The 27,224-nt window shown below is 36.4% G+C and overlaps 1 protein-coding gene across 2 annotated transcripts in view; it reads right to left on the bottom strand.

Annotated features, from left to right (window-relative positions):
• The window catches only part of HTT (huntingtin), a 77,003-nt gene that overhangs the window by 38,519 nt on the left and 11,260 nt on the right, over positions 1 to 27,224 (bottom strand). Inside the window, exons 5-32 of one of the 2 annotated variants that reach the window (XM_021550734.4) lie at positions 26,530 to 26,609; positions 25,980 to 26,118; positions 25,606 to 25,747; positions 24,011 to 24,189; positions 23,444 to 23,648; positions 22,505 to 22,552; positions 19,219 to 19,299; positions 18,518 to 18,882; positions 16,583 to 16,706; positions 16,193 to 16,311; positions 15,190 to 15,301; positions 14,507 to 14,647; positions 13,694 to 13,852; positions 13,510 to 13,607; positions 11,933 to 12,072; positions 11,052 to 11,115; positions 10,559 to 10,659; positions 8,922 to 9,068; positions 7,782 to 7,902; positions 7,437 to 7,513; positions 5,148 to 5,299; positions 4,565 to 4,767; positions 3,575 to 3,701; positions 2,771 to 2,898; positions 1,994 to 2,104; positions 1,371 to 1,448; positions 687 to 910; positions 109 to 187 (exon numbers count right to left, since the gene is read on the bottom strand). In XM_021550734.4, the coding sequence (XP_021406409.3) occupies positions 109 to 187; positions 687 to 910; positions 1,371 to 1,448; positions 1,994 to 2,104; positions 2,771 to 2,898; positions 3,575 to 3,701; positions 4,565 to 4,767; positions 5,148 to 5,299; positions 7,437 to 7,513; positions 7,782 to 7,902; positions 8,922 to 9,068; positions 10,559 to 10,659; positions 11,052 to 11,115; positions 11,933 to 12,072; positions 13,510 to 13,607; positions 13,694 to 13,852; positions 14,507 to 14,647; positions 15,190 to 15,301; positions 16,193 to 16,311; positions 16,583 to 16,706; positions 18,518 to 18,882; positions 19,219 to 19,299; positions 22,505 to 22,552; positions 23,444 to 23,648; positions 24,011 to 24,189; positions 25,606 to 25,747; positions 25,980 to 26,118; positions 26,530 to 26,609 (3,744 nt within the window). The remainder of the gene's footprint in view (positions 1 to 108; positions 188 to 686; positions 911 to 1,370; positions 1,449 to 1,993; positions 2,105 to 2,770; positions 2,899 to 3,574; positions 3,702 to 4,564; positions 4,768 to 5,147; positions 5,300 to 7,436; positions 7,514 to 7,781; positions 7,903 to 8,921; positions 9,069 to 10,558; positions 10,660 to 11,051; positions 11,116 to 11,932; positions 12,073 to 13,509; positions 13,608 to 13,693; positions 13,853 to 14,506; positions 14,648 to 15,189; positions 15,302 to 16,192; positions 16,312 to 16,582; positions 16,707 to 18,517; positions 18,883 to 19,218; positions 19,300 to 22,504; positions 22,553 to 23,443; positions 23,649 to 24,010; positions 24,190 to 25,605; positions 25,748 to 25,979; positions 26,119 to 26,529; positions 26,610 to 27,224) is intronic. The other variant, XM_021550735.4, reaches the window with a different exon arrangement.

Raw genomic sequence — 27,224 nt, 5'->3', positions numbered from 1 at the left:
TCTAACATCTGAACACATCTCTGATTCAAAGCCAAATTAGTTTTGAAAGGAAGAAAAATGTTTTAAATCTAAGGTACAGCTCTTTCAGGAGAACACAGATACAAGTACCTTATCAGCACGATGTTTTGCTGCACTGGAAATGCTAGTTTTCAGCTGTGTAGAAACTTTCTGCAGCACATCAAACCATCTGTTCCAAAAAAAAAAATACAAAAAACCCCACACGCATTAATACAAAATACAATATACTGTCCTTAGAAGCATTTTACTGTGCTAATGCCAACTTCTCTTAATCTACCTGATTGCTTCCAGAATCTTAGTAGAAACAAAGGGCAGAGACAATCTACAATACACTTTGATCACAGATTTTCTAGTCTTTGCTTAGTTATCCTTCTGCCTCTCTTTTAACACACTATGTATTGCATTTATAAATTAATAATACATTTTGAATACAAGCACTCAAAATTATTATGCTTTTAAGAAACTTAAACGATATCCATTTTAATGACTCAACTTTGCTTTGGAAAACACATTACTGATAACTGCATTCAGGATGTGGTCCTGAAGTTACTCTGCTTAAGCCTGTATTTTCATGTTACACAGCACCCCAGTGAAACTCACATTCATGAAAAACACTAAGAACAGACTCTAGTTCAAGTTAACATTATGATGTAAGGGAAGGAAGTTACCCTGAAGCATCGTGCTCCTGCTCAGCTTGAACCATGTTCCTCAGACTGGCATCAGCAAGGGCCTGTGTGAAGTGTGTGTAGGGTGCCATGAAGCAATAGTGGTAGAGACCAGGCCTCAGATTGGAGGAACCCAAGCGCTGAGCTTTGCCTTGAGCCTTGCTGGGGTTTGAAGACAAGCCATCGTACTGAGAAGCCAGATTTGTCCCAAACAATGTTTTCAATAACTACAGAAGAAAATTGGAAGGAAAAGAAGAAAAGTTAACATTTCAGGAAAAAATCCCTTGATTTGTTTCTCACTGCAATTAACTTTTGAGGACTTAAACCTAAATGTTTAATTGAAAACCTGCTAAAAATCCATCACTAAGGCAGTCAGTTCTTTGCTTTCTAGGGTTTTTTGATGCAGTTAACTGGCTAAAGAACACTTTTGGTGAAGTAGGAAACCAGCTTGTTTGCTGAACATTAGCTAAAATGGTTCTGTGAATTGGAAGCAGTTCAAGAGGAAATTTGTATCAAGGTTACAGAACAAGTAGTGAAAATGAAAGAAAATATGGTCTGTTTGCTCCACCTGGGCTAATGTTTCTACATACCACTTCCCTTAAAAGCATGGCCACTCTTAGCCTCCAATTGACAGCCAAAGGACATCAGGTATAACACTCAGACAACACATAAAAAATAACTCCTTACCTGCTGTACACACACTGTTGCCATTGTTGGCTCTCTGTTGAAACATGATTTTAGATATCCCAAAATTTCTTCTACACACTAGAAAATCAGAAAAACAAGTGCATTAAATTGAAGGAATTTTTTCAGTATATTAAAACATTACAGTGAAAACTGGTCAGTAGCACAGGTTTTTGTACTAAGTAAAACTACATTAATTTAAGGGAAATCAAGGAATTACATAAAGAAATAAAAATTCAACATTTTCCTCCTAATCTTAAAATATTACAATGTCTAACACCACAGTTCAGAAGAAAAAATATTGAGACAGAGAGGAAGGAGGGCAATAGATCTTCTGACATTTTGGATATTTAAACATATGAATATAGGGAATGACTAAAGGCAAATAATTTGGCTGGGAAGAAAAATTCCCATGTGAAATTTAAAAATTAAAAAATTATTCCAGTTTTCAACAGCAGTAATTTAACCTGGAGAACTTTATTCAACTTTGTGGAAGCACAGCACTTCTAGGACTACTGCTCCTTGGAAGAGTAGCAATTTTGAAATCAGTGATATGTGCTTTCTCCCAGTAGGGACCATGGATACTGGACAAGTTAACTACAAGAAAAAAGAAACAAATCTTATACCTTTCCAATATCCTGAAGAGTAGCAAGTTCCAGGATTTGAGAGAGAACATCTAAGGCAGACCGTAAGAAACATCCAAACTTCTCGTTTGTGTTCTGGAGATCCAAAGTAACCTGTTCCCAGAAAATAAAACCACATTTTTCCTTAACAATTACTTAACAAGGAGATACAAATCATTGGAAGAAGTGGGTATTGACACAAAATGATCTTTTGTATAGAATTTCACTGACAGCTTAGACTGCCTTATGCATTGCTGGAAAGGCAGGACTCCATTTTGACTAAGAAAAAAAAGGGATCTTCTTGCTTGAGGAAGGCCTGGGCATTGACAAGCAATGGAGCTGGATGATGCAGTTCTAATAAACACAGTAGGTGTAATAAGAACACAATCCTTAAAGTGTACATATCAGATGACCAACTCTCTAGGGAATGGATCTTCTGTCACCTGAACTAATAAGGAAAAAGCTTCCCCATCCTGGAATAAAGTGCAGTGAGAACAGACATGGGGATTTATTTGGGATTGCTAAGCCAAAAAAGAGTAATTTGTTACCAGCAATAATGACAGCAGAGAAACAATAGGGTGACAGTGACTATCATGGGTTGTTGTTAGGGCAGTTTTTGTTTTTATTGGTGGTAGTTGTGATCTTTCTTTAAATTCTTTTTGTGTGTGTATAAACTGTTAACACAGGTAAACAAATGCTGACAGAGGCAGAGCCTGTTTAAAAGAAACAAAGTGATTATCCAACCCCATTGCAGTCCAATCAAATAAAATCATGCAGTACCTTATAATTAGCATGGGTTGCTTTCAAGACATCATATAACTTCAGGTATGATGGAAGATGATAAAAGCTTCCTACTGAAGATGATTTACTTGTTGGAACAGGTCCTGTAGCATCACTTTGCCTAGAAGCTTAAAAGAATATCAGATTAGCACAATATGCATTTTCTAGTCTGCTCATGACATGTACACAATATAATTTACCACATCTGCTTTATTAAACAGTATGGCTTTTTTCAATCCACATATATATTACAAACTGCAGAAAGAAACTATGCACAACTAGAAAATGAACAGCATTCCAACAATCCAGCCTGCTGTGGTGAGAGAAATCAACCCAGAGGGCTTAATACTGAAGTGCATGTACAATTTACAAAACAGAATTAACATGTGTTTCCTCCATTCATTACTAATGAAAGAAAAGGTTTCAAGATTCATAATCTCATTTCCAAAAACAATGTAAGTCACTCCTGCCAAAAGCTGGAAGTCAACTTCCAAATTTCTTTTAAGTAACATATGTGCAAGAATTATTTTAGTCAATAGCTGAGTAGATTCACAAAATATGAGGAAAAGGATTCAGCAGTGATTTTGTTCTGAAAAGTACAGTTAATTTTCAGCTTACAGTTAATAAAAACCAAAACAGTAAAGAAGCCCCCACCCATGTCTGCCTTTCCACCATTGCAGTACCCTGCCAGCCTCTTGAACTGAAACTCCAGAAAGGTTACTCAGTTTTATTTCTTCTCTCTCTGCCACAGCCACATGGTGTGGGGCAGGTAGATGGAAAGGTTAACAGAAGTGATGTGCCTACCTGGACTTGCTTCTCCACTCTTTTTAGGGCTCATTGGCACAGATGCCTGCTCCACAGATTCCCTCTCTTTCCCCTTTCTCCGAATCGGACTCAGAGACGGTGGGTTTGTGAGAGAAGGTAATGCTGCCTAGAATGAAAAGAAGCTTTATCAGTTTTGTAAGTAAGTAGGTTTTTTTCTTCTACAAAAATACAAGCATATTCTTCTTTTGTTTAAACTCCCCTTCAATTGACTGTCAGTTAAACTTAAATGTTTCAGGTTCAGGACATGAATTTCCTGTGTGAAAAGGAAATAGTTTAATATATTCCCTACTTTATTTTCAACTTCAGCATAGATCACAGAGATTAAATTTTCAGCTTCAGCATAAACCAATGAGATTAAATTAAAACTCAGTCACTACACTTCCTTTTGATTCCAGATAAAGGAGTGTCAAAATTATATTCAAACATTTTTAAAATATGAAGAAATGACTGATTTTAACAATTCTGTCTTACAGTTTCTAAATCAGTCTCTAAATGCATATGCCTCAAAAAAATCTTCAAAACCCTCAAACCTGGAAGTACCTCATATAAGCTGTTTCAGAAGTCAAAATATTTTACAGAATATTCAGAAGATAAAAGGGTTATTTTTAGCCCCAAAAGGAGCTCAGTACATTACAACCACCCAACCAACCCAAAAGTCAACACTTTTCCCAGAGTACGCAATCCAGTACTTCACATACTCTATATACTCCTCACTGAATTAATGTTTCAAGTGAAGTCAGCAGTAATAAAAGACTCAAAATTTAGGGTAATATTTTAAACACTGCAGAACTGAAGAAAAACCTGTTATGTGAAGAAAAATATGCACTTTTTTCATGGTACTTGCTTTACTATATAGAGTCGAGTCATTATCACAGAATTAGATACCTATATCAAGTCTAAAATGTGAAGAGGTAATTAGCACAACTGTATTTAAGTCACATAATTTTATTTTTTATTTTCAATATATACCTTTACTGCTGGACCAGGAGCCACATCATCCATTACATGTGCACAAATATTAATGACCTTCAGCAGATGAGAAAAGAGCTGTTCTACTAAAGTGACAAGAGCTCGATCTGACAGAGCTGGCCAGGGTTCCTCCTGCTTTGCAGCACCTTGGTTTGTATCTTCTTCAGCACTCCAGGGATTCTTTAAGCACTTGGGAGCACTTGCTACAATTTCAGGAAATAGAAGACAAAACTTGGAATTAAGCACCAGAAAATTCTGAAGGCAGCTATGGTTATTGTCTCTATATGAACAGAAATTTCAAAGCCAGGAGTAGCTGCAGAGTTAAAAACAAAACCAACAAATTTTGAGTTCTTTATACCCAGCTTGTACTAAGCATACCCTTTGGCAACTGTAGGAAATCTGCAACTTAGCTACAAAGAGGTAGTTTCTTTTCAAATCTCCTGGGTGCAAGTTCCTTTTTTATTTCTTCTGCTTAATCTTGCAAGTTTTTCATGGCATACAATCAGAATAGAGTGAGACATGGCCCTTCTAATCCTAATGGTAAAAATATTGGGACAATCCCACTTCTCTTGTCCTGCCTTACCTGCAAGCAAATTTCCAGTCAAAATCAAAGCATCCTGATGTGCTGAGAGGTCCAGTGGGAACCATGCTGATGAAAGGAGAGACAGGACCAAGCCAGCCATACCAATGGTGCAGCCTTTCTGAGCTTCATCTGAAGAACTTGGCTGGGAAACACTGGAAGTTTAATTTTGGAATGTCGTTACATTTTCTCCCCTTTTTGGCAAATTAAGTCTTGAGAAAACCAACAGTAAAGCAGATGGCTAATCTAATGAAATTAAATCTGTGCCACAGAAATACACATTTAACACTCAAATACAACTTCAGAAAGCAATTTGCAGCAGACCTGTCAATACTCGGGTTTCTTTAAGAGCCATTACCTTGCTTTTAATAGCAAATATCAAGGCAATAGTGACATCTACTGATAAACTGAAGAATTCTGTATTTATTTGCTACCCACTACAGGGCTGAAATAGCTTCAGTTAAGTCTTGTGCATACGCAAGGTAAAGATTGGAGACATTAGCTGTAGTATTGCAATTTAACAAGATAGTGCTTTATAGAGACAAGAAATTATTAAACAATTGCATTCCATCAAATCCTCTATATTTTTTGAGTGAACACTATCTTCTGCTTTATTCTATGTTTTCCCTGACAATAATTATAAGATCAGATTTTTCCATGGAAGTCAAGTTTAAGAAAGGGCAAGCAGAGATCACCAGATGATGTTTGGCAGAATACTCTGTGAATTACACACATCACTTCAAAGCTGTAAGACCTATATACTCCAGATTCTTTCAGGAAAAGACCTTACGTAACCTCTAAATAAAGGGAATCTGAAAATCTTCCAAAATATTTTTAAATTTGAAATAATTAAAATCTTCTAATATAGTTACTCTGGTCTAACACAACTACAGGAATTTCAGAGAATTAAACTAAGTATAGCTATTATTTTGATAATGCTCCAGAGGTAATTACAGTGCCTTCCTTTGGTCTTTGTAAAGTATTTTCCCAGGCACATACAGTCAGAAATCCATTACTTAATCCATGTTGAGCTGTACAGAGTAGGAATGCAGCAGTTCCAGTAACTTCTTAATCATAAGAACAACAATACTTAAAATATGAAGGAACTTTGGCAAAATTCTCATGTTACTATGCATGTTATTATATTCTTATTATCCAGAACAATAAATGTCCATATCATTCCACAAAAATAAAATTACAGTCCAAATTATTGGCCAAAATATTTGTGAAGAAGGAATCAGAGGAAAGGGCAAAGGCTATGTCATGGGATCATTTATAAATATTACATGAATCTTTAAAACAAAATTTTTAAGCTAGGTAGAAGAGAAGATACATTGATTTTATTTTCCACCTAAGTACTGGTCACATCATTTGTTACCACTGGACCACACTTTTTATACTACATATACCAGTTAGGGCCAGCAAAGGAAGCAAGGGCTTTTCTTGCTGACAAGAAAAGAATCTGGGGATGCTTGTTTTTTTGGGGTTTGGGTTTTGGTTTTAAAATAAGACAAAATTTACCAATTAAATAGAGTAAGAGACAAAATGACAGCAACAAAGAAAATCAACACAGATTATATTAGATGTATTTAAAAATTGAACAGCTCCACAGGTGCACATCTCCAGCAGCTACTTTTACTGCTCACATGGTACAGCACTAATAATCAGAGGCAAACATCAAAGCTCTTAGGCTGCCACCTGTACATTTTCATCCTGAAGAAACTCTTCAGAATGTAAGTAATTTGGGACTATCATGTATTCCCTATATTAACACTGAAGTATTACAGATACCCAATTTGCTGTTCCCACTCAATGTGCCAAATGAGAACAATTTAAATGCATCTGACAGTATTATAGCAGCCAAGATGAACCAGCTTCCTTGACCCACCATTTTTCAACATAGACATGAAACCAAGATGAGAAATTTTATGTCCAAAATTTAAAGAGATACTACAAAATATAATATCCCAAAGATAAACATCTTTTCAAAAGCACGGAATATTTTTTCCTATATCACATTTCATAGATGCTGACTATATCTATCTTTCTATAAGGGCAGTTGCAGCCAAACCCTGTGACAGCCACTATGGTTCCAGGGATGACAAATGCTGGCACTTAATACCCTGACAACCTGAAGTTAAAATTTTCTGTATTCTGTACAAAGTTCTTAAAGAACTGCTAAGATACGCTTACCAGCATATACCTAAACCAGGACTTCAATGACTAAGTAAATCCACTTCTGTTTCACAAATGTGACCTCCAGAAGCTCGATTAATAAAAGAGGGAACATACCCACAGTGCCATCCCACACTCCAGGTGCAGACTGGAAATGTTGTGGAGAGAAGACACAAAGCTTCACAGCAGCCAAACTGAAAAACAGACATCAAGAATCGAATTAGTTTCACCATGGGAAGAGTTAACAACACAGTATCTTAAGAGTGAGAATTAAATCTATTACTGCTGCCATTGTCACAGTACAAAAGCCCCAAATTAGTCAGGAAATCATAAAAAAAAAACAAAAAAAAAAAAAAAAAAAACAAAAAAAAAAACAAGCATGTAAAATAGGAAAAAGTCAGACACCATAGCAAGAAAACTCAAAGAAACTATGTACAAAAACTCACATATAAGAAAACTCACTGTAAGTGCTCTTGTAGTGGATATTGTCAATGCATGGGAAATTGCTGCAATAACCCTTGAAAGGTTGTTTTCCATAGTGACATCTGTTGGACTTTGCAGCATATTGTAACCTCTGTATGCTCTGAAATAAAAAGATTTATACCCACTAAAAAATGTACTTAAACACCCACATCCCAATCAAAAATTATTAATTTTATTACTTAAACATTTAAGCTTAAATTACTATTGTGTATCATAGATTGCTTGTAACATACAAAACCAGAGAACAGTCCAAATACCATCTTATATTGCAGTATTTTTGGGGTTGTATTAGTAAATGCTATTTAATTTATACATAAAACCTCTTTGTTAGTGAACAGAAATCAACTGTCCGTTTCTAACTAGATATTGAGAAATGACCACCAATTCAACTTTGCTGTTGTCCTTGCTGTTGGTCAAATGGATTCAACATTTTTGCATGCTCACAAGGTTTGGATTATTTCTGTAGAAACTATTTTCTATCCAGAATAACACTGGATCCACAAAGTTCTACTGCTTCCATACTACAGCATATATCTTACGTGACAAGATCAAGACCATATACCAAAAGGCATACAATTAAAAAGTTTTATGACAAACCTATAGAATACAACAACCCCTATAAATACATACAACTCATACTGTCTATAAGACAGAAAAAGTACAGCTGGCAGCAAAAATACAAGATCACACTACCAAAACTAGAATTTATTTTTAAACTATAAAGGGAGTACAGCCTTCTGCAACTACAATCATTAAACAGGATGTGGAGAGTTATAAACTTAGATCAACATACCTGAACAACAGTAACATACATACAATTAGCTTGAAAAGCTGGACCTGGTTTTATAATTTAATGGGCAAGTAGGATGACTTCAGGATGGAGAGAATAAACTATCTCAAAACAAGGACTCTGTGTGAGCACATCACCAGTAACTCACAAAGTACTCTTTGAACATGAGTCAGTTTCTGTAGAATTTAAACCTTCTACAGGTGCTCCTACAGACTAGCAAAGGAATTCATAAGCACATGAGTTTGCAGGATTTAACTACAGTCCTAGACACTGCAAAGTGAAATTTGGGTCTCCATTCCTTTTGAAGCAAGGCCAGGCAGGTAACACACCTGGTGATAGTGCTCACTGCAAAGTGAGATGGGGGCTGTGTTTCATGCATGAGGAGTTTCAGGTAGACACTGCTTTGGTCTCGTGCTACTGCCACAACTGGGTCAGCCTGTCCTTGATCACAGTTATAAAACAGCTTTGGAACAAGCCTGAAAGAAAATTGAGTGTCAAAAAGAAAAATTATTCAGATATTGTTTAACACCCAGTTTAAATACATTTATTATGTGCTTCAGCAAGCTACATATGTTAATTGCACATATCAAATTGTAAATAGCTATTACCTAAATTTATTAAGCTGAATTAATCTTTATATAACTGCTCTTCATTGCCATCAAGGAGCTCAAGTCAGGACAAAGCAACTGCTCCAGAAATATAGTAATTAAAAAAAAAAAGTCTTTTCTGGAGATACCTCCCCACACATACTACAACAAACACTTACATAGATAACTTCTCTCTTGCTGTTCACTGATCTCCCCAGATATTTTACCCATGAGTATCTGTATCAACTGAGAACTCATTTATACTGAAAAAAATATTTTTTTACTATCTGATTTCTATGCAGCAAAACCAAAACACAAAATCAAATCCAGTCGTCTTGACCAACAGTATTTTCAACTTATGTAAAAGTGAAAAGCTATTTTACACGTTGTAATCTCAGTGAGGGTACTTCCAATGAACATCCTTACTGGATGTTTCAAGGAGTTTCTACAAGCTTGTAGCACCTTTCTTGGGCAGGTTAAGTCTTTTCTGATCTTAACACAGCCCCTGTCACTAAGTCAGTATGAAGATAGAAAACACTTCAACTTGTTACCACTCAGTTAATAAAATAACTCCATTTCAGAATCAAGTCCCTTAATAAAACCACAAGCTCTATGCTGAAACAGTTCATGACTCCTCTGCTGAGCTGCTTTGGCAATATAAACACTTCTAAATGTCAGAACTTTAAAATATTAGTTGTTATTAGGAATGGACAACAATTAACAGTATGAAAAAACTAGGAAAGAAACTCCTCTGATAATAAAATATTATTCAGTGTTACATGCTCGCAACTTCTTTAAACATAAAATTTAAGTCTCCGAATTCCAGTAAATAAACTACCAACTAATCCTTACCCTTTGGTGCATTTGTCTGTACAGTAACTATAACTGCAGTAGGTTACAGCAAAGATCTGCTTTGCAAACAAAATTAGCAGATGCACTATGATCAGTGAGCACAAAAGTTTTAAGATACACTGTATATGACCATGTGAAAAATATAATGGTTGGGAGCTGGGACAAATCTGCAGAACTGTAACATTTTAAGTCAATCAACCACTGCCAGGATACTGAATAAACCATTTCAGGATGAAGAAAAATATTCTGAAGAAGTTGAGACTGAAAGTGACCTTCTGAATGTAATTTAAAGTAATCGGATTGCTAATAGAAAGCAAAGTACAATTGCCTGATTAGTCAGAAAGATGCATGTCCCAGGTACCATAAAGATGTGTTTGTTTCCTATCTCTTATGAATAAATATACATACAAGCACACAGATATATATATATGTATATTAAAAACACCCAAGGCATTATTTTAGTTATAGGTACACAACAATATGCAAATATCTTTTTCTCTTCCTATAAATAAAAATGTCACATGTACCTCATTAAGGAAGCTGCAGCCACATGTCTCACTCTTGGATCTTCATCTCCAAGCAGACTTATTACAACATTTTCAAGTACTCTCTCCTGAAGCTTTAATAGCTAGAAAATAAATTAGCGCAGTAAATAAAGTTCACTGACCATTTTCATCATTTGATCACATAATTAAAAGAGAATTAACAAGTGAGATTTCATCTGTCATGCAAGCCTGCAAGAGCATCTCTACCTTAACATTGCCAACCACATTCTCTAACTACACAAATGTCAATTCCTTTCAAGTTAAAAAAGAACAAGCCACAAACACACCAGAGAAAATTAAGATATCTGATCTCCATAGTAAGTATATTCCCAATTGTAGTAAGTTTTAGAAGTTGAATCTATTTGCACAAAAAATACAGTAGCCATCAGTGTTGACAGAATTAAAAACAAAATCATGACACTGCACTGGTACCTTAATCCAGAAACACAATATACTGATTGAATAATTTACTTACACCAGTATAATGATGAATACCTCTGTGCAAACTCTCAGTCTTTCCTTCCAAGAAGTTGACTAGCCTGTGACAAAATAGAATTTAGAGTACATTAGTTAACATGGTGTGTTACTTCTCCCTTTACTGCTCTGAGGGTTTTTTTGCTAATTTTTTAAAAACACCACTATAGTGAAAATGTAGCAAACACTTTTTGCAACCTTTAAAAAAGGTAAGTTATTTGCTAACCTACTATCTGGCTAGTGTAACTGAAGAAAAACAGTCCTACCATTAAAAAAAACCCATTATTTAAAGACCACGATTTTAACTGTATTTTTTCCCATGCACAAAACCATCAGACTATTTTGAAAAGACAGTAACACATTCCAAACATCACTATTCACAAAGAGTCCACTTCTGTATGACTAAGGATAACCAGAAGAACTTTTATATAAACATCTTTTGTCTTTCAGCTTGGAAGAACCAACAGAGAATGAGAACAAGAAAAAGAACAAGTCACATTTATTTCAGTATTAACAAAAACTGAGTGATTACAGAGAGCTGACAACAGAGGACATATCAGGGAATTTCTCTTCAAAAACACACAAAACTGGATGGAAAGACTAAGTTAGATTCCAAATGATGTGGTCTCTCTCTGATCACACATTCACAGAAGACTTAATACAGACCAATGAACTGAAGACTTCAATACATTGTTAGTAGGATTGGGCTTGGTTGTACAGCCAGTGGTAACTTGACAAAGGAACTCATACAGGATTGACTGATCTGAATTAGTTTTATGAAACTCATTAATGCTTCAGGAGAAATTGCACCATTACATTTACAGTTTCCTATGCTTCTCTGCACTTCAGATACTAAACCCATGGAAAAATATGAACACTCACCGAAAATCTACCTCTGCAAGTGTTTCCAGAAGTTCTGTCCTTACAAGCCAATATGAGCTGTTCTTCAGAGCAAGGAGGTCAACAATCAATTGCAAGCCTAGTTCACTGTAACTGCTACTGCATAAGCTCATGATGCAATGCTGAGAAGAAAAAACAACTTTCAGTTATATTACAGAACAGGTTCTCTGAAAAGCAGAATGAAAGTCATCAAAAAAACCCATCTGTTTTCTTTAGAATTCCAAAAAACTTATTGCATAAGAGCTAGGATAAGAACCAGAGCTAGGTACCCTGCAAGGCCAGAAAACCATTTCCATCTGAACTGCTATAACCTGCTGCTGAAATGAACCTCTGGAGAGGAATGCAGGCCACAGATCAGAGGGCAATCCTCTAAAGGAGGGCTCACAGGGCTAAACACCACAAGCACTATATTCTCATCTGTTAAAAAACAGTCTTCTAAATTCCACAGGGTACTTTTAGACACCTGGTTCTGATTTCCAAAGTTTTTCAAAAATTCATACCTCCATATTTGAATGCTCAATTATAGGCACAATGTGTGACCTTTAGAAAAAGTTATAGAACTCCACACCTCCATGTCTCATTTAGCTACACAAAATGTACTTTCTTGTTTGAGGATTAGACACCCAAAAGGCTTAGAACATTTCCACCAAAATGTATAAAGTCACACTATATACTCAGAAAAAGAAAGAGCCAAAGTTGACTAGTATTAAGTTGCTTGAACTGAACAATTCTGGTGAAGTCTTCTAAAAAGCCATTATGGCAAGTCACACACGAAATCACTACACACAAACACGAACATTGCTGACTGTCTAAAAACACAGCCTCATTTCCCTACCTGGGTTTCCTTCCCTCAGCTGTATCACAAGCCCCTACTCTTGGCATTATAAAACTGTAATTCCCATACACAAACTATCTACATTTTACAAAAATTTATGCTTTGCCTCACAGGTCCTTAAGTCTCTGATTTGCCCGTGTTCTACTTTATTGGAAAAACTCTCAAAGAAAGCTCACTCCTTCACCCTACTGCTTTTTCACCAAACACCTTCCACAGATTTTATTACAGAAATAAAATTCACATACTCTAAATTCCACTCACCAATTCAGCTGTCAACTCTGTTTTAACAATTGCCTGAGGAATCTTTCATCCAATTTGAACCACTAGCTTTCCTGATACTTTCCAACTTTAAAAAATTATTCCAGAAAATAATCACTATTTTACTTGTAATTTCTCACATTTAATTTTTTTCTCCAAATACAGGCTACAACCAGGTATTCTATGCTCATACTCCCCTGTTCAGCCTAGATAGTCTATCTTGTGCACTCATCCTACTATTGGTTAATGTAACATTAAAGCTCATACCAGTACATTTCTCATGAGAAACATCATTATTAGATTACAAGGCTACATGATCTAACCATATAATTACTTTCAGGGCCAATAGAGTTCTTCAGGAAGAAATCATTTTATGCTGGATGTTTACACATCTGTGCATAGCAGCATCCCAGTAATGAATCACAACTGTGATCTGTGGTGGTGCAAATAAATTCCTACTGCTTACCCTCACAGCTGTACAAGCCAGTTTGCATGTAACAGAGGACTCATCTTTCAATGTTTTCTGTAACAGAGGTATGCAGTCTATCAAGGAAAAGAGATTTCCTAAAAAAAGAAAAAAAAATAATTTAGAGCAGTGAAACATTGCAATGTTACATTAAAAGACAAAAAGATACCCATAAAATAGTTACCTGTTGAGCTTCTGACATTTATTAGCCATTTTTCCACATCAAAGCGAGATTTAATTAGAATGGAGTTGACAATTGTTCCACAGAGAATGGCAGTAGCTCCTCTAATCTGGGGATCTCCATGGTCAATATAGTTCAGAATGTCTGACACATATTGCTCCTCTAAGAAAATAAGTTACAACTACTTTATTTTAAAAATACTAGTATTAGACTTTACTGATTCATAAAAATGTTACAATGGAGGTCTCAATTATTGGACAATCAACATCAGCACATCCAAAACATGCCCACCATAGTTGTACCCCTCTGAGATCCCTTTCTGTGCATGCAATCTACAGATCAATCATACAATTCACACCAATGATCACCTATTTAAAAACACTAGTGATTTATTTCAACTGTACACAAAATGCTCCAGAGAAACAGAAGAAGCATTTTGGTCAATGTATCAAACCAGCTGCACACTCCAGATCCCTGGAATTCATTTGTAAAAATGAACCTAATGGCTTAGAAACCAACTATAACATAGACTAAATTAAATCGGAAGAAAACATTTGTAAAAAAAAAACACAAACTCCTTCCACATACTCATTGTTTTAAAACAGCTTCAACTTGTCAGAAGCAAGCTCATCCACTGGAACTTAAATCTTACTACAAAAAATATCCCTCACCACACGCACAGCACATTCATTCCAATTTGTGCAGTATTTGCTCACAAATACCAAACTGGGTTTGGAGTTTTCAGAGTAGATACTGCCTAATTTATTTGAAAACTCAAACACAGTAATAAAATGGGATATGTGCACTGCAACATACCATACTCTTCTCCCATTGCCTCCAGAGGTGTTTGATACAGTTTGCTGAAGAAGGACTCAGGGTGAAGTGCAACAGCTGCTCCAACACAACTTACTGCCAAGGCTTTTACACTGACTCTCACATCTCTATCAGGAACTAAAGCTGCGGAGAAGAAACAAAAATTATTAAAAGGAAGGTCTTTAAAAGCTTCCTGAATTGTTTTACATTTAATTAGTAACACTATATAAAATAAAATAGCTTAGCCTGTACAAAAATATGAAGGCAGAGCAAGCAGTTCCAGTTTGTCAGAGACAGCAGTGATATATAGGCTGCTTTTTTACTTTCCTCAAATGAACAGTATTTGAAATATATTTGAAATACTCTAATACAGCCATAACATACTTCCAGCTCACCTCCTTCCAAAACCAATATATTATATGGGCATGTGAGCAAGTAAGAGTTTAGAAAAGGGAAAAAGAACAAACACCTTAAATCAGTCATACACCATGACAGGAATGTGGTTAAGTCCCCATCCCTGGATGTATTTTAAAAAAATGCAGATGTGGTATTCAGGGACTGCCACAGAAAAACATCCAGTATTTCCAATGAAGTCAGATCAAAACCAAGACAGAGCAGAGTGATCACATTTCCAACTTCCTACACTGAGAGACACAGAAGCCAATGAAGCTCAAAGACAAACATACCTCCTTTGTCTCCAGTGAGCAGGAAGGAGGCTGACAGCAGCCTGACACAGTGCACCAAAGGAGCACAGTCTCTGTCAGTGTAGTGCCCGATGTCCCCCTTTACCCTGGAGGGCTAGTGAAGGCAAATCACAATGTTTATACAGAAAAAAATTCATCTTCAATATTAGCACAGGATTTAGAAATATTGCACATCCTCAAATGTCTAAAGGTTTAATACAAAATGAATACATAATATTCATATGTAGTTTAATATATATTCCAAAAAAAGGCCTCAAAGTGCAATGCTTTGGAGAAGTTTATATCCTGTATCAGAACTGATTCAATTTTATTACAGAAATATTTTACTGTAGATTTTTCTAAACTACCTAGACTTGCTGTTTGCATGTGAAGAGCATACTCAGGTATATACCACTTGTTGCCACCAAACTTTGGAAACTTTGTATGAAAAGCATATTATCTCTAAGTTGTTTTCTGTAGTTTCACATTTAGAATTCCCCAACAGTCCAAGCTGATCTATTACTGCCTGCCACAAATGAAAATTTCACCCCAGCTCAGAATAAGGTCCAAAGATAAAGTAAAAAAAATGTAAGAGGAAATCAGTAACTTGTAGTTAGAATGGCACCAGGCTCAAAGACTAATCCCTAAGGAGATCATGAAGGTAGCAATCAGCACAAAATATTTCAAGTAAGAAACTATCAGTGTAGGCTACTAATGTACAAACAAATAGGTTTTGTGTTCTCAGTAGGGTGTTCTGATATGGCTTTGCTGGTGATGATTGCATTTAAGATATCACACTTACATATTCATCTTATATTAAATGAAATTCAGGCTGTAACTCAGATTCCCTACCAACCTGAGTTCTTTGACCTATAATGAGGCACATCACATATACATGCTTCCCACATTTACCACGAGAATTTACTTCATCCTAACTGTCATTTAAATTTTTTTTTAAACTTAATTGTTTTGAACTTTAAAACTGACCACTGTGATTACTTCTCACCTTGTTCTCGTGATCACCAGCATCGGCTGCCTCTTCTTTGGATGTAAATCGATCCACGCTGCTATCAGAGGGCTGCCTACTATGGCTCGTGGTTTTCAGCAGGTGAGACTGTTGAAGAGCTTTAGAAAAGGCAATTCATGAAATCTCACTTCAGATGCAAACTAAAAGCACTTTAATTAAACTTAATTATACAAACATGAAAAACAAATTACCAGTGATCAAAACAAGTGATTGATCCCAAGTGTTGAAATATATTCCTGATTTCACATATCTAGTTATTTGTTTTTCATATCCATCACATGAGTCTTCACTCCCTTCAAGTGCAGATGCACCTGAACACCTGTCTAATGATGCCACCTGTCTGGCCCACCCCTGTATTTATCAACATACCAAGAGAAGAATTTCTGAAGGACTCTGAAGAATCATCTTGGAGAATATTTGTAGCTTCATCTTCCTCATCCTGTAGCTGCCCAATTTGCATTCCAGAATACTGTCCTTCAGCACCCTCCAAAACCTACACAGTGCAAGGATAGGACTTAAAATAATATCTCTTCACAGAGAGTACTAAATTTGAAACATGCAGTGTTAATAATCTAGAAAGAGTCTGAAAGCAAATGTGAGCCTGATAAATATTAGTGCCCAGCTGCATGTAAGCCCCAAAGCACTTCCCCTCCTCCTGCAGCTCTGGGGCTATTGGAGGCCACAGTTTCATCTGAGAGTCTCTCAGATGCACTATGAACTTGGCTACCAACAGGAACAAGGTAAAACAGTCCATTGCTCCCCTTGCTCCCTCATCACAAATGTTTCTTCTCAGCAGTTACAAATCACAACCAACACCTTTCCAGACACAAACTGAACTTGGCCCTTGCAGTTAAACTCCGCCATAACCTCACTTGTCCTAGATATGTGAAGTCAAACTGAGAACACACTGTGTAGGACAAGAAAGGACAAATAAGTTTAAAGTATTTTAATTTCTTCATTCAAAGCCAGAGACTACTAAAATGGACTCATCTGGATGAGAGTTTGACCCTTGGAACCAAGGCAATATATAGGCAGTAGTTATATGGAAAAATAACCATAAAAATCAGGCAAAATGATCAATAACAGTAAAGTAAAAAAAAAAAACAAATTTCACTAATTTTTCAGAAAACAGGACCCTTCTTCAGTTACTTCCTGTCTTTAAAAGCACCTGGAAATTGTTAATTAAAAAGCTTGTGTGTCAGTAACTTGGACAACCACTTAGTCTGTCAATTATGAAAGGATAATTTTACATGTAATTACTGCTTGTAAACAGTATGCCAACTGACAAGACTTTGCATAAACACATTGTGCCAATAAACACACCTAGTCAATAAATGCCTGCTCCCTTTGGCCTCTGAATTGCCTTTGTTTAATTCAGAGAGCAATTATCATCACTCCTTTGGTTCTTGAATCTTTACACTTGCAGATGTATTTGCTTAGCATGATTATACACTTACTATTTTTTGTAGTGCCAAAAGACTATTACTCTTCCAAATTACAATCAAAAAAATAGAGCCAAAAGCTTGATAATGTTTGAAAAAGTCTTAAGAAGTTCTAAATTTTCGCCCTTTTGAATTTTCTGTTCTGGCTCCCAATAATTGTATTTTTGCTGGTTTTATTACAACCTCACAATACACTTGCCCAAGAGAGACAAACGTCCTAAAATAGATATACTGTATGCACATTTCAGGTGTTTATTAGATATGTAACTGCTACATTTGTAAATCATGCAGTATTTGCCCATTATAGGGGAAATGCTTAAGATGGAATAAAAAGGAAAAAAAAAAAAAAAAAGAAAAAAAAAAAAAAGGATGAGTTGTACTTGCCAAGTGTAAAAGCACAGGCAGAAGGCAGTGTGAAGCATTGTGCCCCAAAAATGTATCTTTAACATTCCAAATAAACTGTTCACCCTTTAACACTTCCATTAACCCTCCTGCACCAAAACAATTATTAATATATCTATACAAAATTGTGGATATACTACTAAGAGGATATATTTATGTCAAGGCTTTGATATTGCCACTCTTTCAGTGAGTGAAATCTGTAATGCCTTCATATGACCTACCCAGAGAACACACTGATTACAGCTTTGCAGTTTTTAATTATTGCTGAAGTGTTAAAAGGAGGTCAAGCTCTCCAATGGAGGTGTGAGCTGCTGACCTTTCCACTGTTACTAGCTGAGGATTGAAAAGTAGAAGACGAGTAAGGAGACGAGTCCAAGTCTGGGCCCTCCATGGAAGAGCTCTGAGATATGTCGGGCCCCTCAGTAGAAGGAGATCCCCCCTCTGCCCGCTGCACACTTACAATTTCAGAACTGTCTGAAGGGGTTACAGCAGAGTCTGGACCTTCTGTAGTAGTCTGAGAACTATCACTAATTGGTGAGGAAGCCTGTGTGCCATCATTCAAATCCATAGTGGCATCTGACTGGACAGCACTGATCTGGCTGGAGCTTCGACTGAGCACTTCATCATCCTCCCCTTCAGCAGCTGTACTTGTCAGATCACAGCTTGCCAGGTCCACAGAGTCTGACTGTAGCGTGTGCTGTGAACGGGGCTGCTCTGTGATGATGTCGTGTCCCGCGGGATCAGCAGCTGAGCTCCCCACCGACCCCGCTGTCGACACGCCTGATGAGGAAGCCAGTTCACTGGTTATCTCACCCTTCACAGAAGCTGCAAAACACAGGCATTTATGAGTCAATCCAGTGTTTGAACTTGGGTTTCACTCTCAACATGAAAACACAGGCTAAACCACATCATAAACTAGGCTAAAGAAAGTGTGTAATGAAACAGTTAAACTGTAGGCAGGAAAATAGGCATCTTATAAAGGAATGCAGTCAACTTCATTAAGCTTTACATTCAGCAGTATTTATGGTTTCAGTTTTGTTTACCATGCCTTTTGAATGCCCATACGCTTATTCACCACCATAACACATCACTTGCACGTTTTGCAGAGAGCAATAACAGAATGTATTTGCTGGCAGCACTGCTAAAGAGAAAAGCATGTACCTGCAAATGATGCAGCACTGACATCAGATCGGGTTTCAGAGTCATCATCCAAGCCTTCTTCTTCACCAAGAAGTACTTTACCTGAGAAGTGATATAAGAAAAACCTTTAATTTTCAAAAATTATGGTCAGTTTGAAATGTTGAACAGTTGAAGTCAGATGTGAAACCTATTTTTTAAAAAGTTTATCCAAATAATTTTTCATAGCTATGATAGATAACGGACAAAAGGAAGAAGGGAATGAATAAAGTGTACATCCAGTCCCTCACTAATTCATCAAGAAAAAAACAGGCAGCAGTGACAGGGAAACAGAGTTAAGTAATTTTATTTACCAGTGCAACTATTCAGGAAACTACCTACAACCTTATTACTTTTAGTTTACTTTTGTGGACTACATTTAGGATCCCACTAATTTCATCAAGTATGTGCTATTTTTAAGGACTTGATACCTAGCATCTTGATGTCTGCCCTCAACTCTGAGGGGCATTAATGCACCTCAAGTAATAGCATAAAAAACTTCCTCCTCCTTAAGGATACAAGAATTATGAAAGGCTGCTCAGAACTCCAAATATAACAGTACATAAAAAGCCCACGGGGAAGAGCAGTGCAGACTTAGAAGCACAAGACAACACAGATGGACAAGGTAAAGAACCATGGACAACCATGGAGAGCTAAGGATTACTAAGGCAAAAAGTCTTCAGAGATGCTTTTGCCAGAAGAAACTTGAGAACCACTTCTAACATAACCCAACCACAACAGAGTCCTCTTACTCACAGAGGATTATCTACTTAAATTACAGGCAGTGGAAAGAGAAAGATACCTGCAGATGCACATTGCCTGGAAGGCAACCAAGGACACAACTGCACTGAAAAGTCTGTCCACAGGACAGCATGTGGAATGCAGAGGGAGCTGCTAAGCTCATCCTTCTACACATTGCAAGTCCCTTGCTGAGACAGAGGGATTCACAGTAAGTGCTGTGAGAAGGACCATTCTGCTTAAACTACCAAGCTGCACTGGTAGTTTAAGATTCATAATGCAAGAAACTAGTTTGGAAATCTCTGGGTGAATACCTTTGTACCTTATTGAAGTTAACTGGGGGTAAAAAAAAAATAAAACACTTTTGTATTAATTTCTTTTTCTCTACTGCTTTGATACATAGCAGTACCACTGTAGAATTACCTTCCTCTGAAAAGCATGATTTATGATACTCTAACCTGTAAGTAAGGCAGAAAAGCAAACATGGCATTTCCATGCTCCTTCTATGTAAAATGTAAGTAATTGAGAACTACACACTCCTATGAATGAATGAGCAAAACCCTGCTATGAGTTCCCAACAAAAAGCACAAAATATAATATATTCTTCTCTATTATTTTTCTCATTTATAGCCATTGTACTGAAACAAACCATGATGTTTTGCTTTCCATGGCTGACCATCTCTAAAAGTAAGTGAAAGAATGAGAACACTGAGAAACAGTCATTAGACACATTAGTATGCTTAAATGTATCAGATGAGTATATAATACACAGAGCAGGATACTTTCCCTCTATTTGATAAGAAAAAATCCAGTTAAGTTGCTTTCAAAACACAGGCTTTTATTTCAAAAGGAGTTTTCAGCCTTTTTTGCAAATAATCTTCTGAAGTTGAAACATAAACGAACCAATGCAGGCCAGCTGCTCAGAACTGAAGCTGATCTGATGCAGGAAAATTACAAAGATGTGAAACAGAAATTTCTGTAGATCAGCCTCACTTTACACCCCTACACACAAAGGAGCATTACAGCTTGAGAAGTCCCATCCATTGTCCATTACTCTGTATGACTGCAAAATGACTTCAAGGAGGAAGTGGGACTAGGCTTGGATTTTCCCTCCTTTCTACAACAGGAAATGAACAATTCATAATTTAAAAAAGAACCTGTACAAAGTACAAAATTGTGAAGGCATTTCTTCAAATTGTTTATGCCATTGTTTAGACCACAAAATCTTCATACCATAATCTTGAAAAAGGATGAAAGCTGATGACTCATACGTGTTTTCTTACCAAGTGAAAGATTAGTATTTTAACAAGTACTTTAATTGAAATTACACTATTATTAATACTTCAAAGTTACACTGAAGACTACCAACAAGACAAAGAATCTAAATGATAATTTACCATTTTTGATTTACATGTGATATGCATTGTTATTCTGATTTTTTATTCTGTCTCACCTTTGGATGCTGCAGCAATATCTACTTTCAGACACCCACTCTTTCAATATGTCCTTTCTAAACTAGAAAAGATACCTGCATCTGTAAACACTACTTCATTCAGCTTTAACCACTACTTTACATTTTGGCATACTCTTAAAGCATACAGATAAAGTTATTTAAGCATTATGAGATTCCTTGCACATGAAAATTGAAGAACATATCTGGAGAAAGTATAAGCTGTAATAGTGCTTCAAGTTTATATAACCTCATTTAGTTTTAAACTATTTTTCCTTGAAGTTTTTCTCTTCAGCATTGCACATCTCTTGCTTACTAATGCTTGCAGTGACTACACCACACTCAAAGTTTCACTGCAGTTTGCTCACCTAATGCAGGTGATGAAAGTGTTAAACAGCTGTACTTAAACTGATTCTGTCATAGGGATATGACCGGTTTAAATCAAAGTGTAAACATACAACTAAATATAAAGTACTTCCATGCACAAACAGGGAAAAGAATACTTCAGAACAAACAGTATTCTTTAAAATCCTGCTAAATGAACTACCTATTGAAGAAAGAAAATCTACACAGGCAAAACAAAAATGTATAGAATTAATCATCAAGAACAGAAAAAGAAATAAAAAGCATCATATTGAAGCATGCAAACATACACATGCATTAGTGAATTACAGAGAAAAAAAGAGGGCTAATAAAACCAGGAAAGTTAATTATTTTGCAAGTTATATTAATGGTGTAATTATTACCATGAAAAAGAAGGATGCCCTGTTCAGAGAGATGATTTTTCCATTTGCTCTTAAGAAGTTAAAACTGCATCACAATCATCAACATAACTTTGCCAATGAGCTACAGTAAAAGTAAAATTCTATTATTTTAAATTATTTTAGAATATCTTGATTACAATATCAGAAATTGCATCAGAATTTTTTCACTATTTATAATGATTAAGCTTAGCTGATAACACAGGAAATTGTGAATGAAGACCCAAGTTCAGCAAGACAATGAAGTGGGGAGGGGGAAAAAAACAACCCCAAAAATATCGGGAAGGAATGCAATTAAAGATTTGTTTTCAAAAATAATCACCTTTATGCTTTCTTGCAAGAACAGGGCTGCATGAAGACCCCCCTCCAGCTGCAAATCACAGAAAGTAACACATCAGGGCAAAGACAGAGCTAATGAAATCATGAAGGAATTCTAATAGCCACAAGTGGGAAAAAAGAAAAAGACCAACCAAACAAAATAAAACCAAAAACCCACAAAAACAAAACAAAAATAAACCAAAGCCAGGAAAAAATAGCAAACTTGTTGCTTTTGAAGTCCATGGTTTTTTGATCATTCGACACCAAATTTCTTTTACTATTCTGTGCCACTTGTGTGTAGTTTGCTTTCAAAAATGTGTTCTAAACTTCCCTGCTTTGATTGCTTCCAGCTAATAATTTATATTCCAGAAGCAGCAATATTGGCTGACCCATTATTTCCATACAGACTCCTTACAAAATCCAATCAGAGACTGATTCTTTTGAAACAGGTATGTAGAAGTTAAAGAGAATTTCAAGAACATGCGCGCCACAGACAAGAAAGCTGATAGCTGATTTTAACAGTTAAGGATAAGCTTAAGTCATGCTTTAATTTCATGCTGGTTTTGGTATTCAGCAAGGAGCTCTCAGTTAATACAAACTCTGATTAGATCTGCTTTTATGAATCACAGTTGTCAGATGACTGGTAAGTACATTCATTTTGTGAGATAAAAAAAAGCATATTCAACTTGCTTTGTGTAACAAAAAAAAAAATTATCAACACAAACTATAAAAAAAACACCTCTAAAGCTTGCCATTAATCAATGAATGTATACCCACTTAAAAGAAGGAGGGAAAGAACTTCTACTGAGCCTGGGGAAAAAAAGAATGCCATGCATAGCTTCATACATTTCACTTAACCTTCATGCTTTTACTAACACTGAGAACTAGAGCTGATGATGTATGCTCATTTCCTTTTACTCCAACTACCAAAAGCAGAGCTTACCTATAAGTTCCACTATGCTGCCACTGCGGCTCCTGCTGGCAGGTTCATCTTTGGATACACTGACCTGAGCAATGCCCCCGCAGGCGGTCAGGGCATGGAGCAGTTCAGGGGGGGGTGTTCTAAAGAGCTGCTGGAGCAATTCTAAAGCTCCAGTCACAACATTATGGTCCTGATGCTGGGTATAGTGCAGAGTCAGTTCATAAACCTGAAAGCCAGCAGAGTACAGGAGTAAGTCTCTATGAAGACAGAACATATTATGTGTCTTACCCTATACAACATCAAATTTCAGCAATGAATTAAGATTAACTGGTGCTCGGTATGTATGATCTTCACCACAACCTTCCAAGGGGGAAATGTCAACCAATTCTAGCCACTTAACTGCCTTTTTGGTAGAGGTCTGGTCATTACTTATCAATAATTTCACTCCCTGGATCAACTATCATTTATCAAGATAAATAAGAATTTGAGATTTCACAGTGTTCACTATCAGACTAATGCTAGATCACTATTTATTTATTTCCCTCCCAATTAGTAGTCTTCAGGTAAGGGTTATTATTCATATTTTACCTGTATAAGTTGTTCTGGTGAAGGTGAAATCTCTGTTTCTTTCCTTGTTACACCAAAACTGCCTTTCAGGCTGGTATCTTTTACTTGTTGTTGCAATAAAGGTATGAGATACCTTAGCGTAAGTAAAACACCCAGAATTAAAAGAGTAGGACGATCATCTTCTACAGGAACCAACAAGCCTGAGGGGAGAAACAAAGTGGCCAGATAACTTACTGACAGTGGTTAGTTTCAACACAAACAATGTTATTTCATGTAGCCTATAAAATAGCTTCTTTAAATTAAAAAAACCCAACAAAACAGAGCAACCAAAACCTAGCAACAATTTAAGAGTGTTTTCCAAATGTAGAAACATTTGAAAATATATATTTTATACTACTGATAATCAATTAAGCAGCATGGGAGAATGATCAGAGGACCCTGCCTCACCTTCCCTGTTTCCACATTTTGCTCCATAAAACCACAAAATTTTATTTTTTTAATAGCTGATGATTTCATCAAATGATCAAGACTCTCTTGCTCCTCTCACCTGCCTTCTCTCTCCACTTGACAGCTTACTTCCAAGTGTAATTCCCTTGCTCACAGATGCACTACTATCCTAATGAAAGGTATTTGCACTTTGCCCTGTTTTGGGAACTTTTTTCCATATATCTACCTGCTAATCATAATCAACCCCAAAGCATATTAAAAATTAATATAAGTTATGGAAGAAAACACAACCTTCTATCCAGGGAGGAGGTAAAAAAAAAAACAAACAGAATCAATTCTTGGCATTCCCATTTGTGTTTCGTGTTGCTACATCATTGCCAAGGACATTACAATACATCACTTTAGAGGGATCAAAGTCACATTGTAGCATTTGAATTTTTCACACTTCTTGAAAGCAGCAAGGCTAACATAATAACACCTTATGTATCTGTTGGTCTCCCTTATCTCTCCTTTTGCAAAACAGTCTACATAGTAAAGAACCTCTTGCCAATGACTAATCCGAGGCAAGTTTCCACTGAAAGCCAGAGACGCCTCTCGCCGTGACTTGCAAAACAGCCTGCAGACCATTCAAACTTCCCAGCAGAAGAAATAAGGAAGCAATACCTGATACAAAATTGTGCACTTTAAATAAAAAACCCCTAAAAATTTCTGCTTTAAGTTATAACATTCTATGTGGTGGTCCTTCTAAAAAAGGTCACAGAGTATGTGACCATGGCCTAGAGCACAGCAGGGTACCCTCCACCTCAGACCTGCTGCACTAGCAACCAACTGATGGACTATGCAAGTCTTCAGACTCCTGATGCTGTGCAAGCTGACCCAGAATCCTTAGATCTCTTTTTCCAGCAACCTACTTGCTTCCTAAGCCTCAGCTACTTCTTTTCAATACTACTTACTAGCACTGCAGCATAGAGAGAGAGACAAACAGCTTTAGAAGTATCTTTCTCTAACTTAACACCAGCTAGATAAAGTATCAGCAGTGTAACTGGTAGCCAAATTATCCTTCCTTTACCTGAAAACCTTTCAGATATGCAAAGTGATACATATTCTTACATGGAAAAACACGTAATGTTACTTATACATAAAGCAATTTTTTTTTCCCTGAATCTTACCTAAAAGCACATTCAATAGCCAGGCATAAAAATACTGTGTTCTTCGTGAATGTTGACAGATGCTTACTGCTGATCCTGCTGCTGTTCGACGGATAGTGGGGGAACTGGATTTAAGATTAGCTATGAAAGCCTTCAACAAAACCTAAAAACAAATACACCTTAATTAACTTTTTATCAGAAATGAACTAAGAAGCCAGTAAATGTATTTTTCATTTATCCAAAGCATTATTTCGTGCACATCAAGCAAAGCCAACTACTGCCTTATTTCACACATGCAGCTGAACACTGCTTTCTGCACCATCTGATTCGTAATGCTGGTAACTCACCATGCTTTGGGATATAACAGGGAGCACTAATAGGATAAAGAAAGGTACCTTAATCTCATTGTCATTTGCAAAATTGCCGAAGGCTGCCATGATTTTGGGTATTGCTGCAGCCAGCGTCTCTTGTACCGATTCTTCAGGTCTCTTACTTATCCGTGTTAGGCAGGGCAAAAGGTTCACCAAATACGGCCTAAGTATGGCACAGGAGGAAAACTGATTTGAGATCAGCACAACTGTACCCTTCAAAGTATTTTCATACTCTAGTTCTGTGGTATTACTAAATCATACAAAAGTAATGTACCTGTTAGCTACACAGAACATAGGAAAAAAAAGGAAGAATCTTCAGAATACAAGAGAAGAATACACTTAAAAAATCCGAGTCATTATCTTTACAAGTTTTTCCCCCCTACACTAACGTATAGCATAGAACAAAAACACTATTAAAAAAACACACTGATTAAATAAATTCAGAGAGAATAATGTGATAGCAATTCCTCCAACCTCCTAATAACATACTTAGAACTTCCAAACAGCAACATTCTTTTAACATCTGTATCTCTTTAAAGGTTCTTTGTAAAGTTTATTATTAGACTGTGTTTACCTGCACTTTTGAGGCCGAACTAGGTGGGCAAGCTCAGCAAATCTCCAGAGTGCAGCACGCAGACTTCTTGAAGCACCATTCTAGACAGAGTATATAACTATCACATTTCATCATGCAAAACCATTCCCTACAAAAAACTGCCTTTAACATACAATAATGTATATTTTACTTAAACAGATAAAACTACAAGGTGTCTGGAAATCACAAGTTTCCTTTAGCCAAAAGGAAGCCAAGTCAGTTCAATGACTACCTTTATTTTTATAGATGGCATTTCTGAGTAATCTAAAACTAATAACAAGGAACACCACAAAAGAAAAGGAGGTGTCTGAGATCTCTGCTCTGCTGAAGTCTGCTTAAAATACCACAGAGAAAGATATCAGCCAAGAAAGAAACACTGATGATATGAGAGTCTGAAAATCACTGGAACACTTGCAGAGATATAAATAAAGCATAAAATTGACACCAGTGAAGATATGCAAATAAACAATATTCATGTTCTGAGTGCACCAAAGGAAATATCAACATACTGATCTGTAGCAGTCATAATGGATTGACAGCTGAAGTTTAGTTTCTATTTGCCTGGACTGACACCTTCCAGTGTGCACCTGACTTGAACCAGAATGCCCTTACATTAGTGTCTAGGGATGTAGTACAATTCCCTAATGTTGGAAATAAAGAAAACTGTGGAAGTCAAC

Source organism: Lonchura striata, chromosome 4 (genome assembly GCF_050655825.1).
Source record: "Lonchura striata isolate lonStrDom1 chromosome 4, ASM5065582v1, whole genome shotgun sequence".
In the NCBI taxonomy this organism is placed as follows: Eukaryota; Metazoa; Chordata; class Aves; order Passeriformes; family Estrildidae; genus Lonchura; species Lonchura striata.
This window is presented reverse-complemented; position numbering and strand designations above follow the sequence as displayed.